Here is a 20,188-nt window from a genome sequence, read left to right as displayed (position 1 = left end):
TATTGGATTACTTTGCAGTTTTATTGAGGATTATACATTTCGTAAAACGGTACTTGACAGATTAGGGAGGCATTTCTCCAAATGATGTACTTAATATTTAAAAACGTCAGTGGGAGGGCGAGTTTCATGGAAAACGGAAGAGTCCTGGGGAACAGCTCCGAAACCCGAGGCCCTGACGTATTGCCGCCGACGTGCAGGTTGAAGGCCTGTGGGCGGGAGAGCTGAGCAATGGGATAGGGAATTCTCCCTATTCCAACAGTCGGCTCCCTTCCGGGGGCCGTGTCCCAAGAACGGCTCCCGGATGGCAGACAGCAGCTCCCCTGGGAACATCCCGGCCATCCCGCCGGGCTCTGTGACCCCCGCTCCCGGCCGGCTTGACCGCGAGCAGGACCAGGTTCCGGGGAGAGAAGTGAGGATCGAAGAGAGGGATCAGCTGGCTCTTCAGGCCTGGCAGACAGAGAGAGCGGATCGGAGAGGTGAGGGAAATCCTGGCGGATCTGATGTAAAAGCAAACTGCTGTTCTTGCAGATCCACAATTATTATTATTATTGTTATTATTCATTTGGCTGAGGCCTTTATATGTTCTGCTACAGCAAAAAAAAAAATCTTAATTTACTGAGGTGGAAATTTATAAACCAGGTTTTCCAAACTCAGGGAATGGGCATATTTTGACAACTTCCACTCTTTTAATAGGTTCTCTAGTATTATGAAGAAAGGAATACCTTATCTTACTCTGTGTGGTTGCTCTCCGTGTGGTGGTGTAGTGATTAAGAGGCGTTGAAGTATTCTATCTGATCTCCTGAGACACCGCTGGTTACAAAGGTGAGGATAAGGACACACTGTCTGCTGCAGGTGTAATTACTAGCATCCTGGATGTGAAACTAGGTTGTTCTCTAATTCATGGAAGAAATGACAAGTGCATGTCCTCATTCATTTTACAGGGTGTCAATACTTTTCTCTGCAGCTACATATATTTTCAGATGAAGACATGATCTGGGGGAATCAGATGGGGCAGATGTGCTCTCACCTCTCTCCTGTAGGTAGAGGATTCGGTCCAGCAGTACCAGCGTCTCCACCACGGGCGCCAGGAGCAGGGCCAGGCTGAAATACGCCACCACCTTCCCCTGCTGGGACAGCATGGCGTCCAGACTGGCGCTGTCCAGTGGGGGATCGGCTGGCAGCCCCACCCGCCGCAGGCCCAGGCGGGCGTACCTACAGGTCAGAAGGATCTGGTCGTGAATCGCGCCCGCCTCTCCGTCTTGGAAAACCGACCAGGACACGTGCTTTCCGCAAAATACAAGGAATAGTGCAATAACCAGGCTGCCGTCTTCCCCCGGCTCTACTCACTCTGCAAAAGGCAGCTCATGCGCCTTCTTTATCGTCTGGATGCCAGGCCTTCGCAGCCGCGGTTCGACCCGCCGGATCACAGTCTCCAGCACGGCACGGTAGCAGTGGGTCTTCAGCAGCCCACTCTCGCTGCGGAGTCGCTGGGCGTAGTCCTCCAGGGCGTGGCACGCCCCTTCCCGCGCCTTATAGGACAGCTGGTGTCCAGGCAGCGCTTTGACATAACAGCTCATTGGATACCCACAGCTGGGGCCCTCCCCCTTCAAGGTAGCCCCTCCTCCGAGGGTGGGGCTGGGCGGAGGTAGGACTCCGGGAGGGGTGGGGTTATCAGCCGTGCTGAGCTTCATGTAACAGCAGGCCACAGATGTGATGCCCACAACGTCGGGGCAGTTGGCAAAGTGGCGCAGGAGAGCAGAACTCAAGTCTCCACAGGCGTGGAGGCCGGTCAGGATGAAGCCCCCTGCTTCGGGCCCGTTTTCTGCCACTGGTGCCCCCGCGTGATCCAGACAGAGAGACTTGCTGCTGGCGCAGCAGGGAAAGCGGGCAGGGCAGGTCTGGTCTGGGCTCGCAGTCAACTGACTTGGGTTCTGATCAGGATTACAGTTTGTCCGTGAGGGTTTTGGACTTGGACAGAACTCTGCGTCTTCTCGAGCCTGGTTCTGAGAGCACTCAGGGTGCACTCCTGCCACGTCCCAAGTCTTACCTGGATCAATGTCCTCTGGAACAGGTTTAAAATTCAAGCCTTCACAGCAGTTCTGGGGTTCTGATCTCAGCGGTGTGCAGTTCCCTTTCCCCCAGGCACAGTCCTGGCAGCCGGGTGGTGTTTCTGGAGAGAGAGGCTGGCACACAGGCAGGGGCTCCTGGTCTGCGTGTGGCAGGCCGTCCTCCCGTCTCTTCCTGTTCCCGGGGGTGCCAGCCTGCACACCCTGGCCCTCAGCCCTCTGCAGCAGTTTTGTGAACTCCTTCCATGATGCCCTGGGGTTGACCCACCCTGTCACATGACTCGGCAAGGGGCCAGTGGGCAACAGAGAGACATGTGCCCCCCCATTCTAAAACAGGCAGCAGAAAGGACATGTTATTATGACTGGGAACCTAATCTAAAAATGGAAGGCTAATTGGGTACCACATAATCATGCCCGATACTAGAAGTATCCAGAAGGCCAGAAGTTATGGACTTTCTTCCATAAAAACAAGGCTTTCTTCCACATTGATGGTCTAAAAGATTATTAAAATGAGCCCTCTTCCCCCTAAACTTGCTGTGTTTGTGTCTCCTCCATTATGTGCTGTTTTAATAAATCCGAGTAGGCCTTTAACAAGACAAGACTCTATGATTGCCTCTGATTAGAACTATATTGTGGCACTGAGTATCTCAGGCAACTGAACCAGACTAGGAATAAAATGTATTAACTAATTCTTAAATGTAAACTCCTGTCCCCTTCCCGTTATTCCCAATCTGCTCTCCAGCCTAGTTTCAAACCTTTCGCTGGGTCTCCTTTTGCAGTGTGCACAGCAGCTGTCTGTCAAACTTGGCAGCCATGGAAACAAGGGCGGGGTCAGCCTCCATGCCAATCACAGACAGGCCAAGCCCAAAGGACAGGAAACGAGTCAGGTGACCCTGCAGGAGAGGGAAGAAGAGACACGCAGCCAATCAGAAGGTCAGGGGATTCACAGGTAGGGCCCACGATTACTTCCCTCTGACAAATTGGAAATGACATATACAATATGATTGAACAGTCTGGAACACATGGTTAATGTCAGATTTGTAGGATGCAGAAAATTGGTCTATATCTGAGAGATCTCATATATAGAAATATAGAATCCTGGATAGACTTGTGGAGGAATTATGATGTAGTGGCTGAAGGCTACAGGTTACAGGCTGGCTTTATAACATACATTAAGTTACAAGTTCAAAGACTTCCAGCCAAGGTAGTGCTGTCCATCCATCCAATTTCTAAATGCTTCATCCAGTTCAGGGTTGCAGGTGGACCCCGAGACTATCCTGGCAAGTAAGAGGCACAAGGCAGGACACATCCCCGACGGGACACCAGTCCGTCGCAGAGGAAGCACACAGACATAGGTAAACACACACATCAGGGAGAACCAGGGCCCCGGCGCCACCGAGCCGCTTGGCTGGTAATGTCATTTTGATAAACTTGATGACTAGGTATTGAAATTTCAGTAAACTACTCTGCAATGCAAAGGAAATGCTGCCTTTATGATTACCTGGCCAGACCCCACATCCACAACCTTGCGACAGTCAGTCAGGTCAGAGAGCCTTTTCACCAGCTGAGAGAGGGAGAAGAGGGGAGACAGATCAACCATCGCTATAGCAGTCCCAGAGACTTATAGCTGCTCTGCTGGATTGTATGTACATCTTTAAATACACCAGGGGCAGAACCATTATTTTAACATCAGAGCAGTTCTTGGCGGTGTGGTTTCACATGGCTCAGATAAGGTTAAGAAATGAATGCACCACGATTTTTTCCATTTAGACTCTGACAAGATGGAGGTTTGGGGAGAACACTGTGTGGCTCATATCGGTGGATATCCCTCTCAATCTACTGCAGAAAAACTGCTTTTGTCTTTTCCTGGCCCTAGTACTTTTATTACTGTACTGTATTTCAGCTGCATTCAAACAAGCTCTTAAGCTATCAGACCTTGTATAGACTTACACTTGTATTCTCTAGCTAATAATTTGGGTTAATATGCTACATCGGTCTGTGTTAACAATTCATTTTTTGCCTCCGTCTAGATTTTCTTTTGTAAAGCACCTTGAAAGGCGCTGTATACACTTGGTATTTGGGATCAGTTCCCATTCCCATTCCATCAAGTCAGGACAAGCAACATGCCGCCCGGAACTGGTCCCCGAACCCGGGAGCTCTCTGCACGTACTGCTCCCAGCCGCCGGATCTCGTGCTGCTTCTTGGGCTTGACGTGTTTGCGGAAGATGTGGGTCAGCAAGGAGCTCTGGCAGGGGTTCTGCTGGAACTCCGCCGGCCGCCCACATCCCGCCGCCTGGCGGCAGGGCATTCTGGGAAAGGCTAGGGCGTGTGCCGTCTCTCTGAAGGCCAGCAGCGAGAGTGGCCACACCGACGCATAGCTGGAACAGATGGGATAAGAACCATTCTTTTAACCCGGAGGGCAGGAAAACGGTCCTTCTGTCCCGACACATCCTCCTTTGGAGGTTTTCAGCATTTCAGGTTTTTACACACCCACATTAGGGGGGTGGTGATTAGTGCTTAGGACATATAACTGGAAGGTTGCAGGTTCAAATCCCAGGTGAGACACTGCTGTTGTACCTTTGCGCAAGGTGCCTCACACAGACTGTTTCAGTAAAATGCAAGTAGGACTCTTTGGATAAAAGAATCAGACAAATATAAACAACAACAATGTCAAACTAAGCATAATAACACTTATTATGGTTTGTCCATGTGTCGAATACATAATGGTTGCTATTGCACCAGTCACCTTTTTTTCTTTACTAAAGCTTGAGCATCAGTGATCTGCCAAATGATCTGTAATACCTGAGTTTTAGAGTCCACTACCAGGATCTCTCCGGTGAATATATCTCCTTCAAAAACAAGGATACATGACCAGCGTCTCTCAATCACAGAACTCTCAGAAATGTGAAAGCAACATGATGGCACAAAATCTGCTGTTATTCTTTGTTGTTTTAACCACAATCCCCATGTCTATAATGGTAATTATGAGTTGCTATTACCTCCGTCCACCTTTGGGGGTGCTGTCCAGCAGCAGGTCTGCTATCTGGGGGGCTGACAGGCTGCACAGGACCTCCTGCCAGGCAGGGGGCAGTGTGTCCCAAAGACCCTCACTGAAAAACTCCTGCAATGTGAAACAAACAACAGCTGTGGGGAACTGCAAGAAAGTGGCAGGAAGCTTCCAAGAGAATACTGATGCACGGAGATATCTTAGTAGTTTTATTATTTTAAAATCTAGAACAGGGATCTTAAACTCAGTTCCCAGAAGTCTGGGTATATTTTCTTTGTTTCCTCCAGTCTGATCAGTCACTTAAAAAATAACAATTATTTTCTTAAGGCATTTTATAGAGGACTTTTCTTAAACGTCTGTAGTTGAATACTCAAAACTGGGTTTACTCACATCTGACTCTTTTCCAAACTAGCGCAGTGGTTTGATACAACCAGCTCCTTAAATGCCATATCAATCCTGGTAAAGAACTGGGGAGAAGTTTGTAACAAAATACTGCAATGTGGAGAACTCAAAGGGCCACAGGTTGACTGTACTCAAAATAGTCAATTCATTTTAAGTATAATCACATGTGGACTCAAGTCAGTAATTACACCAACTATGACAGCTTGGATGGAACAAAAATCCAAACCAGACACCTGGCCTTCCAGGAATGGAGTATGAGATTTCCGATCTAGATGCCAGGTCCTCCAGGGTGATAATCCACATTCTGGATTTCGTAGGTCGTCTAAAATCATCAGCGGCACAAGGCCTCAGACTGGCTGAAGGAAACAGCAGACCTGGCTCATGGGTCATTTTGGACAAGCTTCGAGGTGGGTTCAGGCAGTGGTTGGTGGCTACAAACACCTTCAGGAACAGCAGCGGCTGATGCTGGCTGGCTGGTCGGTCCAGTACCTCCATGGAAATCTCTGTGTCCAGTGGACTCCCTGGTGCTAGCTCGGCATGGGTTGTGCATAACATTTTTGTTAATCTCAGAGCTAAACCAGCTCCTCCTGATTATCATCGTACATCTTACGAGACAGTGCCTTATTGAGCACCCCACACACGTGCACTCACGATGATATAAGAGTCGGTGATGTGCTTGTACCGCGACAGGAAGGAGGTGATGCTGGCAGCCAGGTGCTTCTGCTGTTCTGCAGAAAAAGTCTGGGAACTGATCGACACGCCCACGGCAGTCATCAATGAGCCTGATGTAAAAAAAGGAGAAAAAAAATCCAGAATGGTTATTTCAAACGATTCCACGTGTGGGGGAGTGAGGGGGTTGTATTTCCCATGATTCCGTGTGTGGGGAGTGAAGGGGTTGTACTTCCCATGATTCCTTGTGTGGGGAGAGAAGGGGTTGTATTTCCCATGATTCCTTGTGTGGGGAGAGACGGGGTTGTATTTCCCATGATTCCTTGTGTGGGGAGAGAAGGGGTTGTATTTCCCATAGTCCCATGGGCAGTGAGGGTAAGAGTTGTATTTCCCAGGATTCCATGTGAAACTGTTATTTTACAGCTGGGGCTGCCAATCTAGATTCCCAAGGTTTGTTTTTTTTCCAAATCAACAATTCACCAAGGGAGTCACCAATCCCTCACAGGACACTAATCACTTAAAGGCATCCCAAAAGAGGTTTCTGCATTTTGGCTCCCCACCACATCAGCTGAGAACATCACTGCACCGAAAATATTTACCGCTGTGAGATGATGGCAACACATTCTGTTACTCAGGAATACCACAATGTAGAAGATAAACGAGACTGACCTTTTTACGGGTGAATCCTTTTTAAACCGTTATTAGAACAACTGTTGGTGAAATCTGGGGGTTAATACTCAAACACATCCATCCAACTGGGAATAAAAGTGGTGGAATTTCTCTGCTCTGACAAAGCTATGCACGATAAAATCTATCAGACACAATTCTAATTATGACACAACCGTATGGACACGTGAAATGCCCTCTCAGTCTTAGATTAATTGTAAAAGATTTATTGAACATGTATGGAAATTCTAACTACAGAACGTAAAGAATCGATTTAGTTTCACCTGGATGAGATATACAATACATATACATATAAACCAGGATATTTTCAAAATATTAAAAATATTTAAAACCTCTCGCTAAGCAAATATTTACAGATGTTTTGAGTATAATTACTAAAGGCGAAAACGTCGGACTGTAGGAGCATTTATTCGTAGAAATATGTACTGTAACTTTTATGCCAGTTGACGGTAAAAAAAAGAACTCTTCAGGACAGTGGAAGTTGTTTATTTTACCTCGTATACACACGGTTGTAATGGAAATAAATTATCACAGAAAATCGCGGAAAGATGCTGCTCATCTGTTCAGGCTGCTACTTTCATTGAGTTTCTTCGGAGAACCAGGAACTACTTGTTACCATGACCTTTCACCCCGGAAATGGACCTGTTGTCAGGGGGTCATCGTAGCGCGTGTTTTAGACACGTTTCTTGTATATTTCTGTTTTGTTTTTATTTATTTTTTGTAAAATTGTTTAGAGGATAATATTTATGCACGTAATAATTTACGGCATTTCTTTGTATGGGACTTTCTCACATAGAACATGGTAAGAATTTTAATTTGAAGCATCTTTCCTGTGCTACCCTTCTGTCTTTTTACATCTTGTATTATTACCACAGCGACACTTCTTAAGAGAAAATAAGATGGGTTTTAAAAGGTGCTTTTATAATGTAATTCCCAAAGGTCTTGATTTGGATTTAAAGTTTTGCCGTGACGGTTTTGCTGATGGTTTGGTCTAAAGTGTAAAAGTGGATACATTATTGCACAAATCAAAGGGGGAAATCTAAATATAATGAAAATGTAGTAATAATATTAAGCAAAAATGGTCTAAAGTGCTTGTGGTGTAGTTTAGAATAGAATCAGCCAGCAAAATAATGTAAATCTTCATCTGTTTTGTGATATTCGTGAACGTCTGAGATGCAGAGCATCAGAATTGGAGACTCGGTTCCATTTTGCTCGATTACTATTCGTAAATTCTTGGATTCGGGAATCTGAAAGAACTAGTCTTGACCGCCCAACTCCGTTTCTCTTGCCGCTTTCCCAATGTAATGTACACGTTTCTGACTTGCCCACGATGTAATGCCTTAAGAAACACATTACACCCTGACTAAAAAAGTCATTATCGTGAAATTTGTAACGCATTCAAACATGTTACTATGTCATTATTATAAACAGTTTATGTAGCAAACATCTGTAGACTGTAGATCAATAACAATATTACTAGACAAACGTGTGGCCGAGACTGATCTTTTTTTTTTTACTACCCTAGGTTAAGGAAGCTTAAGCCTTTAAATATTCAAAACGACATATTGGGCTTGCGTTTACCCCTTTGTCTTTTTTACAGACTTTTTTTTTCTCGATCCACGATTTGTGAGATTTTCTGGAGCGCTCTGAACCCTGTCCGCTTCCTCAGACTCTCACCCGCAACGTCAGCAGGTTGTTGAAGGAATAAGTTCTGCATTTTGATCTTTGGCATTCTTGTTTTTTCTCCCTCCGTAGGTGCCACCTTAGGACTTTTGACAGGAGGAAAAAAAAAACGGTGGGCGTCTCGCATCTCGCTCCTCTCCCCTCCCTGTGTTGTACTGAAGGAGACCTGCGTTTTTATGGAGAGTCACAGAGTCCACATCGTTAAAAAACAAAACAAACAGGGAAGCCATCAGTTATGGACGTGTTTTAAGTGTTGTTAAAAAGAAATCCCTCCCTGCACCTTAATATTAAAATGTCACCCCCACGAAATCTGACATTTTCCATTTGTGCCTTGCCCCTCAGTGCCAGGACTGCATTCCCTGTGTGCAGGTTGGTGGTCAGTGGTCACTGAGCCTCCATTCTTCTTCACCCCTTTGATCTGCTGACCATGGTGAAGGGCTGGGGTGGAGCCGAGTCTTAGTTGCCCTGCTTCGGGGGCAGGTACGGGAATCAGCTTTTTGAAGCCCCCTGAAGAAGAGCAAGCCGGTTGCTATTTCTTCAAGCCCAGACGTCCCCTGACCCTCGTTAGCGCCCTGCCCTTTGACCTTCCGGCATGTCGGACATTCTGCTCAACCTGGACTTCAGCTGCGCGGGGGGCTTCGGCGGCGATAAGGGTGAGCCCCACGCGAGCAGCAAGCACGAGCGCTTCGTGAGGAGCCGTAGGTACCTGGAGAGGAAAGGCTGCCTGAACAAGAAGCAGATTCCCAAGCACAGGCAGAAACACACACAGGGACAGGGGCAAAGATTGGGACAGGCCCAGGGACAGAGACTGGGGCAGGGACAGGCCCAGGGACAGAGACTGGGACAGGGGCAGGCCCAGGGACAGAGACTAGGGCAGGGACAGGCCCAGGGACAGAGACTGGGACAGGGGCAGGCCCAGGGACAGAGACTAGGGCAGGGACAGGCCCAGGGACAGGGGCAAAGATTGGGGCAGGCCCAGGGACAGGGGCAAAGATTGGGGCAGGCCCAGGGACAGAGACTGGGGCAGGGGCAGGCCCAGGGACAGAGACTGGGGCAGGGGCAGGCCCAGGGACAGAGACTGGGGCAGGGACAGGGACAGGGGCAAAGATTGGGGCAGGCCCAGGGACAGGGACAGGGGCAGGGGCAGGGGCAGGGACAGGCCCAGGGACAGAGACAGGCCCAGTTACAGAGACTGGGGCAGGGACAGGCCCAGGGACAGAGACTGGGGCAGGGACAGGGGCAAAGATTGGGGCAGGGACAGGCCAAGGGACGGGGACAGGGGCAAAACCTGGGGCAGGGACAGGCCCAGTGGCAGGGACAAAGATTGGGGCAGGGACAGAGACAAGGGAAGGGGCAAGACCAGGGTCAGAAGCAGGGATGTGTTCAAGGACCGACACCAATGCCCCAGTACACCTCCAGTCACACCCCTGAATCCCCCCACCCACAGCAGAACGGTTCCCGTCGCACTCCTGCGCCCAGCCGGCCACAGCTCGCTACCTCCTCCACCAGCAGCCCGCACCCCAAACCCCCGCCCCTTTCCCAGAGCCCCCCGCCCGCCACCGCCGGCCCCGCCTTCCGGCCCCCCGGCGCGCAGCTGCTGAGCGAGTTCCAGAGCGGGCTGCCCCGGACGGGCCAGCCTTTCAAGTGCGTGGCGGTGGACTGCGAGATGGTGGGCACGGGCCCCATGGGCAAGCGCAGCGAGCTGGCGCGCTGCAGCATCGTGGGCCACGACGGCGACGTCATCTACGACCAGTACATCCTGCCCGTCAACCGCGTGACCGACTACCGCTCTCGCTGGAGCGGGATCCGGCCGCATCACCTGCGCCAGGCCACGCCCTTCCAGGTGGCCAAGAAGCAGGTGAGTGGGGTGGGGTGGGGTGGGGTGGGGGTGACCTTTTTCCTCCTGCCGTGCCCTCGATGGGGGGTTGCAGCTGGTCCAGGCCAGGGCTTTGCTCTTCCATCACACGCCCAACCAGTCTGGCTTCCCCAGTGGTGGTTCCAGTCTGCCACCTGCTTCTATGCCGCTCGAGAAACAGAAGGTCCTGCAGGTGAGCCATCAGGGTCGTCGGGCTCGACCGACGCAGAAGCCGGTCTGGCCAGTGTCCCTCCCATGCCGATGCCTTCGCCCAGCGTGACACGCGTGGCAGGAGCAGGCGGCGTGGAGTGGAACGAACCGAAGTCGGAGATTTTAGGGCCTAACGCAATCAGGAGTTAAACACCGGAGCCGGTGGGGGGGTTGATGTGGCAGTGAGGTCTGTATCGCCCTGCAGCTCCCAGCTGGAGCTCGGCAGGTGTGAGCCTGGCCAGTACCTGGATGGGAGACTCCTGGAAGAGGTGCTGCTGGAAGAGGTGTTAGTGGGGCCAGTAGTCTGTGTGAGTCCTAATGCCCCAGTATTGTCGGTCGGCGACACTATACTTTAAAAAGGTGTCTACTTTCAGATGAGATGAAAAACCCGAGTTCCTGACTCTCTGTGACTCCAAAAGAGTAGGGGTGTGACCCCAGTGTCCTGGCTAAATTCCTCCCTGGCCTTTACCAGTCATGGCCTTTACAGTCTCTGAACTGGCTTCATCACTCTGCTCTCCTCTCCCCTGAGCATCATCCAGGTGGGGCTGCACACTGGTGGTGGTGGAGGGGATCCCCATTACCTGTAAAGCGCTTTGAGGGGAGAGTGAACCTAATTAACAAAGTTTTTAATGAACAAAGTTGGTGTAAATCCTCATGTAAACAAAAATGTATACAGTAGAGCACATTGAATATAATTGAACTGTATGGCCTCTTGAACTCAAGACGGAGTGTCATGCAGGTCCGTGGTGTGTTTTGGTTAACCTTGGTCTCTTATGGTAAATGTGCGCCCTGTCCTTGTGCCGCTCGTTAGCGTTAGCGATCATAGAGAGTTGAGCCCTTCTCGGTGAGGAAAAGGCACTCCGCCGTACCGCTGGACTGGACAGACAGTCCGCTCGAGGGGGGTGGGTGGGGGGTCGGGTGATTGACGAGTCGGCTGGAATCCGCACCCCTGCGGTCGGTCAGCGCTGCCTCTCCCGTTGCCAGATCATGAAGCTCCTGCAGGGGAAGGTGGTGGTGGGTCACGCCATCCACAACGACTTCAAGGCCCTGGAGTACTTCCACCCGCCGGCGCTGACCCGCGACACCTCCCGCATCCCCCTGCTGAACGCCAGGGCCGGCCTCCCCGCCGCGGCCACCCCCTCGCTCAAGAACCTCACCAGGGCCATCCTGAGCCGGGACATCCAGGTGAGGTGGTGCAAGTGTGACGACCGGTCGATCGAACAGCAGGAAAGGCCGTGATGGCAAAAACCAATAGTCTTGAACATACCGTGCAGCTGGAAAGTGAAGCAAGTGTGCAGTTGGGACCAAAAGCATGGGGTCAGCGTGTCTTTACACAAAGAGTGGCGGGTGTCTTGGCCGATATGCCCAGCCATGTTGTTGTAGCTGACTTTCTGAGGGCAGGCTGCCGATTACCACCAGTAACCGAGCAAGATGGGGCGGACAACATCCTGTTGTTTCTAACCCTTCCTCGTATTCTCGTTAGGTGTTAGGTGAGAACTAACACCTAACGACACTGAGTGGCAAAATGTCACCTGCTCATCCTCTTTGTCTGCCCGCTTTTACTCTTAATTGGGTTAACGACATTTTTGCAAAGTCTGATCTGCTTCTCTGCCACAGTGTTTCACACAAAAAGCCCAGAATCTACATCATAAAGCGAGCCAGACCAGACTCTTCTCCGTTAAGAGCTTTGAAAAGATACCATTAGCGAAGCCTGGCTGGCTTCTCAAGTGTGAGTTCGTAGAAGGGAACTGTTTGCTCTAGGATAGACTGCAGCCAAGACCAAGAACCCTCGTGCTCACATGCACCACGGGGGCAGACCTGCGCAGTCCTGTCCTGAACGGTTTTGCCCCTGTCCTCCAGCTAGCAAGAAGCAGAGGGAAGAGAGACCCCCCAGGTTTCCGTACACAAACGGCCGCCTGCTCACATGGGCACATTTAAGAGCTGCACACGATCTGTACTTTCAGATCCTCTCCATCCGTCCATACAGACCAACATGATCTGCAGCTTCCCTGAGGAGTCAGAGGTTTTAAAGGCCCTGCTGTTGGGAATACAGTTGTGTATACAAGATCTGTGGCATGGCAGATGACTGTATTTTACCATTTGGTAGCAGAGTTCAGTGTGTAAAGGTATCCTTTATAAATCCGAACAGTTCAGTAATCACTGTTAGCGTGCAATAAGCTTGCTTATCTATGCGTATCTGGGGGAGAACGTAAGTAAAGCACGTTTGTGGATTGTCCATCAGGTAGGTCTTACACATACGCTTTCTAATGACGTATAGTTGGCTGCTTCCCTGAGTCTTTCCGGCCACCCGGATCAGGCCTGCTCCGCTGAAATTTCCAGCTGGGAAAGCCGATGCTGACAAACAAAAGCGTCTTCCAGCGATACGAGCCGCGCGGTCCCTTTCCTTTCTTACTTGTCCCTTGAGCGCACACCCACGCGCGCACACACACGCGCCGTATCTACAGGTGCCTCCCGTCGCCGGTGAATTGAACGCCCGCGCGGCGCCGGCAGGGTTACCTGTGTTGACGGCGGCCGCGGGGCGTCCTGTCTTTCTCTCACATCCTCAGGTGGGGAGAAAGGGGCACTCGTCCGTTGAAGACGCCAGGGCCACGATGGAGCTGTACAAAACGGTGGAGGTGCAGTGGGAGAGCGCCCTGGCCCGGAAATCGAGCGCCACGCAGGATGCTGGAGGAGTTTAACGGGAAAGGGCCTGCGCGGAGGTTTGGGTGCGTCTGTGTGCCTCAGGGAGGCCGCGCGGGGGTTGGTTTCTGAAGGGCGGCGCTCGCCAAGGATTCTGCCACCAGTGAAGACCTGCCCGGTCCCTCCGGGCTGACGTTGAACTGTGTGTCAGTGGACAGGCCAGCCCTCATCAGCGCTGAAGAACCAGGAGCTTGCTGGCCAGGAGCCCTGATCCCAGTGTCCCGCAATGAATGGAGAGAGAGTTGCTGCGCTGTCTCTTTCACACTGATCTGGTCTTGACAGGGCACAGTAGGGCGAGCTGGACATCAGTGAAGTGGGGCTGTGACTGTTTCCTCTCCACCACTTTGACACAAGGTGGCGCCAAATCTCTCCCCCCTCGGCACCCACCCTCAAGAGCAAATTCAGCTTGGCCTTTATGAGTTTTCCAGCTACTTTTGGGAGTGAAATTCTGGCAGTGGGTGGAAAACGGCACTGTTTTTACAAGTGCTTCAGCTGTTTTCTTTTCCTTTATCTTTTTTTTTTTTTTACATTTACGATGGAAATATTTAAGATGATTCCATTTTAAGAGTTTAATTTTTCATTTTAAGTTCCCGTTGGGTATTGCCGGTTAATTCTTCAGTTCCCAGACCACACCTGGAAGGGCAGAGGACTCCAGCATCTTCCAAGCTCGGTCCGGCTGGGGAATGTTCTCGAGGCTGGAAGGAGCTGTTCTGGCCAGTTGCTGGAGCCCATGCTCTGTGTATCTAAGCCAGTTGGGACTTTTCTCAGCCACGGAGCGCCACCACGGGCTGGATCACACTCTCCCTAGTCCCTCCCGCTGTGGCCGAGCGCTCATTCGAGCGCAGTCTGAAAGACCTCGTCGTGACGCTGTCTTAACAAGGCACGGGGCCGGAACGCGAGACGATGGATCGCACGCCCAGCTCCCCTTTTCTTCTTTTTGTCTTTGCAGTTTCAGGACCTTGATTTACAAAACGATTTTTTAACTTGCCTGGCATAAAAATACAGATGTTCTAAGTATGTTTATGGTTTGTGGCTCTTTTTCTTTTAATCGTGTTACATTATTTTTGCTTCGCCGGGCACAAATCGTATTCTTTTTTTATTAGTGCATCTAATAATAATCCTTACACCTACATAGTTCTTTCCTGGACACTCCACTCAAAGCGCTTTACGGGTAATGGGGACTCCCCTCCACCACCACCAGTGTGCAGCCCCACCTGGATGATGCGACGGCAGCCAAGGTGCGCCAGTACGCTCCCCACACATCTGTCACCTGTCATCGTATCACCACACCCATCTGTCTCCATATCTGCCTCTTAACCTTGGTGTTTCTCCACCTGCAGCTGACCAGTCTGCGTGGCTGTCTGCCCCCTCCAACGCTCTGTTGACAATCTGTCATCCACATGTCTTTGTGTGCTTCTGTTTTATGCAGCCCTATCACCTGCCTTTCGCTGGCAGATCTGTAGTTTCTGTGTGTCTTTCTGCGGCTCTCCCTATCAGAGGGTTTTGTCTGTCAGTAAGCCAGGACGAAGGTGTCCAGCCTTGTGGGCTGGAGTCCAGGTGGGCGATTTCCGTTGCCCAGTGTCGGTTTTGCCCCCTGCCACTCCTCCCCCAGTGGGAGACGCTCAGGGCCCTGCTGGGGTATTGCCGCTTGCCAAGCCTGCCGACCCCGTGACTGATGAACCCGAGAGGTGCTTTGCGCCCCAGCGCTGACTCTCCCCGAGCCCCGATCCTGGCTTCTCCGGGCGCCTCCCCTGCCCGTGTCGCCCCCTCAGCGCCGATGGCGGGCTCGAGGCCGGACACAGAGTGGGAGAGCTGCCCGGCACTCCCGCTTCCTGAAGAGGTAAGAACACCCGCACCTGGTATCTGTGCCGACGACACCCTGGGGGGGGGTTGTGATCTCCGGGCGCTTGTTAAACCTCGCCATCACCTCTCGGCAGAACGTCTCCAGAGCCCTTTCTTGCGGCTTTCTCTTTCTCCATTGGCGCCCACAATCCCCGCTGGTGTCCCCAGAGAAACCCGGAGGCCCGGAGATCTTCTCGAAAGGGCAGCTCGGGATTTCATCGCCGCCCTGCGAGTCGCCTGCGGAGAGAGTTTAGGGGAGACAGGAAGCGCCCCCTTTTTTTTTCTGCTGTGCTTTCTCGGGCCTGGACTCACGCGTACGGGGGGGGGTCTACCGTTGGCACCCCGTATTCTCCGAGAGCCCTGCCAGGCACGCACCATGGGAAGCTCCTTTCAGTCTGCCCCGGGGGCTGATGGGAACCGAATCGGCGCCGCGACGTTTCAGTTTTTTTTTTTCCCCGTTTGTTTTCTGCCGAAGATCCTCTCTCCTTCCCCCGCACACACTGTCTCCCTTTATTAGACCCGCTGGCACGGCGCTGGGCCTGGGAGAGAGCGCGTCAGCACTATTTCTCAGCCGTGAATTCGACACTGTCACATGAATTCAACATTTACTCCCCTGCCCTCCTCCCCCCCCCCCAGCTGCCACACACACACACACCTCACCCGGCTCCCATTCCAAGCCCTTCCTGGGCCTCCGGATGCTCCGGCGACAAGAAGAATGGGAATTCAGAAGAGGATCTCCCCCCCCCCTCCCTTCCTCCATCCCGTCTTTCCAATTCATCATCCTTTTCTTGGATCCCCTTCCGGCGGCTCTTCTTCCGAGTCTGTGCCAGGGGCTGCTTTCCCGGGCGACACCGCTCCCCACGGGCCCGGTGCTGAGCCCCTCTCCGCGCAGGTGCGCCCCGGTCCCGGCCTGCTGCTCCCGACTCCAGCTGAGCTCCGTTACCCGAGCGAAGGCTTGATTGATTGATTGATTGATTGACTGATTGATTGATTGATTGAGCCAGCCAGCTGCCGGATTGCAATTCCTGCAAGTTCCCCCCCCCCCCCCCCCCACCCCACTCAAAAGCTTGGGATTGTATTTAATTTATGAAAGGTGAGCTCCCACACGTTTTAAAGCTTGAAACAGGGAAAGGGTTCGAATTAGCAATGTTTTAGGCTACATTTTAGGCTTTGTTAAAGGGGCTGGGCTGGCAGCCCCTTGTGTGTGTGTGTGTGGAGGGGAGTGGGGGTGTGGGTGTGTGTGTGTGGAGGGGAGTGGGCCTCCAGGACCAGAACTGGGACCCCTGGTCTAATTAATAATAATAATAGCTTACACTTTTATAGCGCTTTTCTGGACACTCCAGTTAAAGTGCTTTACAGGTAATGGGGATCCCCTCCACCACCACCAGTGTGCAGCCCCACCTGGATGATGCAACGGCAGCCATAGTGCACCAGAACGCTCCCCACACATCAGCCATCAGTGGGGAGGAGAGCAGAGTAATGAAACAAATTCATAGATGGGGATTATTAGGAGGCCTTACTGGTAAGGGCCAATGGGACACCGGGGTTACACCCCTACTCTTTTCAAGAAACGCCCTGGGATTTTTAATGACCACAGAGAGTCAGGACCTCGGTTTTACGTCTCATCTGAAGGATGGCCCCTGTTTTACAGTATAGTGTCCCCGTCACTATACTGGGGCATCAGGACCCACACAGACCGCAGGGTGAGCGCCTCCTGCTGGCTCCACTAACACCTCTTCCAGCAGCAACCTTAGTTTTTCCCCAGGAGGTCTCCCATCCAGGTACTGACCAGGCTCACACCTGCTGAGCTTCAGTGGGCTGCCAGTTGTGAGTTGCAGGGTGATATGGCTGCTGGCCTAACTGGAAGTGTGATCCGAGCCTCTGCCCGTTGGCTCGTGACGAGTCTTATAGCGACACACGAACCGCGGAGCGTGGACTGCGCCGCATCGCAGAGCCTCCCCGCGCCCCGGAGGACCCAGGAAGCGGCTCTCCCCTGCGGTAACGCGCCTGGGCGTCTGTCGCGCCCGGTGATCGACCCGGCCCTGGGACCCAAGCCCTGGACAGAGGCTGTGGCGATGTGCTTTGGCGGGATGGGTGGTGGCAGCCGCGTCGTTCATATGGAACTCCTTAACGTCATCAGAGCCCGGTTTGGTCTCAGACAGCAGACGCTCCCAGCCGAAGACCTGAACCGCAGCAGAATGGGACCATTATCTGCGAGCTGCGTGTTTGGTTAGCCCCAGCTATTACCAGCCCTTCTGTCTCGTAACGGGATCCAGTGGAAATCTGCACAACTCATTACTTTGAGGTTTTTATGCAGGAGATGGTAGAATTGGGGGGGGGGTTTATGGAAAATAAGAGCAACAGCTGAGACTTGTAGAAAAAAGACTGAATCCCTCAACCCCCCCCTCCTCCTCTATTTAATAAGGTCGTTAGCGAAAGAGTCGTTTGATCACTGACGTCTTTTTTCCTGGGGATGCCAGAGAGCGCTATTAATGGACTCTGTGGCCTTTCTCTCTCTTGCCTTTTCCCATTCCCAGCGTGGATTTCTGGCAATCTGAAACTCATCCCATCTGAAATGTAAGGGATAATTTGGCCAGATTAACTTTTTTTTGAGCTTTCAGCCAAACCCTGACCAGGATCCGGGTGGCTGCTATTGTGCAGAATTTTAACCCCATTTTCCACCATCTGCAGTGGCTGGCTCAGCATATACGAGCCACATCCCGAAACAGGAGAACTGCAGGCAGCATATGTGAAGACAAAAAGCACTCCCATAGGTATTTTAAGTGCTTTACTCCCAAACGTCCTCACCTGCTGAGGCCCTTGCAGATCAGTACCAGGGAGCAGTGAGCTCCCACAGGCTTAAAAGCTTGATACAGAAAGACCGTTCAAATCAGCCCTGTTTTAGGCTACATTTCAGGCTTTGACTGTGTAAATAAGGGGCTGGCGGGTGGGTCTGGTCCAGTGTGATCTGGAGGTGCTTCAATCCAATCAGGCACATTTTAAGGGTCCTGCGGGGTTTCCCTATGGAATTTTTTTAAACGCTCATGCCTTTGTGTCCATGTTCCATCCCTGTGCTGGGAGCCCCCAGGTCACTGTGCGGCGGAGATCGGAAAGGACAGGGCTCGTGGATCGGGTTCGCTCCTCTCATCCTTGGAATCGCAGGTGGAGGAGAAGCCCGTGGGGAACGACATTCCTGAGGCCCGCCGGCTGCAGAGGGGAGGTAAATCAGTAATGAACGGGCTTCCTCACTCTGCTCTCCTCCCCACTGAGAGCTGGTGTGTGGGGAGAGGACTGGCGCGTCATCCAGGTGGGGCTGCACACTGGTGGTGGTGGAGGGGATCCCCATTATCTGTACAGTGCTGTGAGTGGAGGGTCCGGAGGGGCGCTATATAAGTCTCAGCTTAATTGAAAACCAAAACTGCCCCCCTGCCCTCACTTTTGTGAGATTCTGTTTTTTGCAGCACATTTTGGGTCCCATTTCTCCCCCACCACTCCCACTCCCACTCCCACTCCCACTCCCACTCCCTGGTGCCCGGCGGGCAGGGGAGAAGCGAGCTGGCAGGGCGCAGGCTCTGTTGGCATGCGGGGTGCTGGGATCTGTGGCAGTGGGGTGTGAGGTGCTGGGTTTTGCCCTAGTGCGCGATCAGTCCTGACGGGGTGGGGTGACAGCGCTACACCTGACGATGGGTCAGGCAGTAAACGGGCCGCCCCTGCACTCCCACCGGGCCAGCTGACTCGGGCACTACTGCAGACGACTATGTCCCTGAGGTGCTGATGCCAAGGGCTTGCAGGTTTAAGCCCAGTTACAAAAGGCTCTAGCGATTTGCAAACTGAATGGATGTGAAGCCGAAAATGTGCTGGAAGTGCAAACGTTTTTTAAAAAAATGTACATATAGATCTTACTGTGGAGTTTCTAATCCGCGCGTACCAGTCTACAGCAGATCCTAGGCACCTGGAGTCGGCTTCGGGGACCGGACGGGCCGACGGGTCGTTCAGATGAGGAAAGATTTCAAGACCGCTGCCCTGTGATCTCGGCTGGCGGGGTTTCAAAACGAGCGCGTCAACGAGTGCAAAAATGTACCCACCCTGCGGCGAGGGGAGCTCCAGTCCCCAGGGTGGTTTTGCACTCCTCTGCCGCGCCGCCCGGTACAGAGGCCGGATTCCCAGCAGCGCTGGCTGTTTGGTCTGCCCCCCCCGCTGGTGCGCCCGTGTTAAATTCCTCCCCAGCCTAACACTTGGCGATCGCTGCCGGCGGGGCTCAGCGGTACAATGCTGCATTCACGCTGCGGCCCGACTCCGACTCCTCCTCCTCTTCCTCAGCCCCGATCCGGGCGCAGCTGGGGTTTCTCGGGTGAGGGGTCCCGGCAGTGTCGGGCTGCACGGTGGACTGGGGGCTGCTGGGTAGGGCCGCCAGTGAGGACCTGGCTCAGCGTGCGTGTCACAATAATAATAATAATAATAATAATAATAATAATAATAATAATAATAATCAGCTTTATTTATATAGAGCCTTTAAAAGTGGCTTCGCAAAGCGCTTCACAGAACAAAGACAACGATAATACACAGAGAGAGGAGATTGTAGATGGAGGTCTCGAATACAGCAGAAAAAGCAAAGAGGCAGACAGAGGACCAGCTCAATAAAAGCCCTTCTACAAAAAAAAAAGAGAAGGTTTTGAGTCTGGATTTGAAAGTATGTGGCGCCGCTTGCTGCTTAAATTGCCTCCCCCCTGTTTAGGGGGATGAAGTACTTTGAATTGAAATAATTAAGCAGCTGGTTGATTAAAGCCCAGAGAGCAGCAGGAATGACGCTACGACGGCCTCTGGCCTGCTGGGTCCTGTACATCTATCAGCCGCGGTCAGATACCGTCGAAAGGGGGGGGGGAGGGGGTTACTGAGCACTGAAGCGCCCGTTTTCCAATGCTGACTTCTTGATATGAAAAAATATCACATTCGGTTCGGATGCCTTCCTTCCAGTCGGTCGGCCGAGGGTCGAGCCTAAGGCAGGTCGCGCGAGGAGGCGCGCGCGCGCCGGCAGGTGTAGCGCGGCGTGCGCGCGCCTCCGAGCCG

At 52.2% G+C, this 20,188-nt stretch overlaps 2 protein-coding genes across 4 annotated transcripts; one reads left to right on the top strand and one right to left on the bottom strand.

The window, feature by feature from the left end:
* Window positions 1-2: 2 nt before the first annotated feature.
* On the bottom strand, window positions 3-7,457 carry mettl25b (methyltransferase like 25B). Of its 2 annotated transcripts, none has more exons than XM_015336726.2 (9): window positions 7,326-7,457; window positions 6,158-6,257; window positions 5,066-5,187; window positions 4,237-4,444; window positions 3,568-3,630; window positions 2,822-2,959; window positions 1,348-2,393; window positions 1,028-1,212; window positions 3-447 (listed from the first exon to the last, which is right to left on the bottom strand). In XM_015336726.2, exons 1-9 carry the CDS (start codon window positions 7,388-7,390, stop codon window positions 248-250), a joined length of 2,127 nt encoding a protein of 708 aa, XP_015192212.2. In that variant the 5' UTR covers window positions 7,391-7,457; the 3' UTR covers window positions 3-247. The 2 variants fall into 2 exon arrangements, with proteins under 2 accessions (XP_015192212.2, XP_006641865.2); XM_006641802.3 differs by having other exon boundaries at window positions 6,127-6,257; window positions 7,326-7,414.
* On the top strand, window positions 6,771-14,300 carry isg20l2 (interferon stimulated exonuclease gene 20-like 2). 2 transcript variants are annotated; one of them, XM_015336728.2, is made up of 4 exons: window positions 6,771-6,823; window positions 8,587-10,372; window positions 11,564-11,764; window positions 13,147-14,300. In XM_015336728.2, the coding sequence occupies exons 2-4, from the start codon at window positions 9,107-9,109 to the stop codon at window positions 13,276-13,278; spliced, it is 1,599 nt and encodes a 532-aa protein (XP_015192214.2). In that variant the 5' UTR covers window positions 6,771-6,823; window positions 8,587-9,106; the 3' UTR covers window positions 13,279-14,300. The 2 variants fall into 2 exon arrangements, with proteins under 2 accessions (XP_015192214.2, XP_006641866.2); XM_006641803.3 differs by lacking the exon at window positions 6,771-6,823 and adding an exon at window positions 7,469-7,633.
* The last annotated feature ends 5,888 nt before the right edge of the window (window positions 14,301-20,188 follow it).

Source organism: Lepisosteus oculatus, chromosome 27 (genome assembly GCF_040954835.1).
Source record: "Lepisosteus oculatus isolate fLepOcu1 chromosome 27, fLepOcu1.hap2, whole genome shotgun sequence".
NCBI classification, from domain to species: Eukaryota; Metazoa; Chordata; class Actinopteri; order Semionotiformes; family Lepisosteidae; genus Lepisosteus; species Lepisosteus oculatus.
Note: the sequence above shows the minus strand (reverse complement) of the source record. Positions and strands in the feature narration are given on the sequence as shown.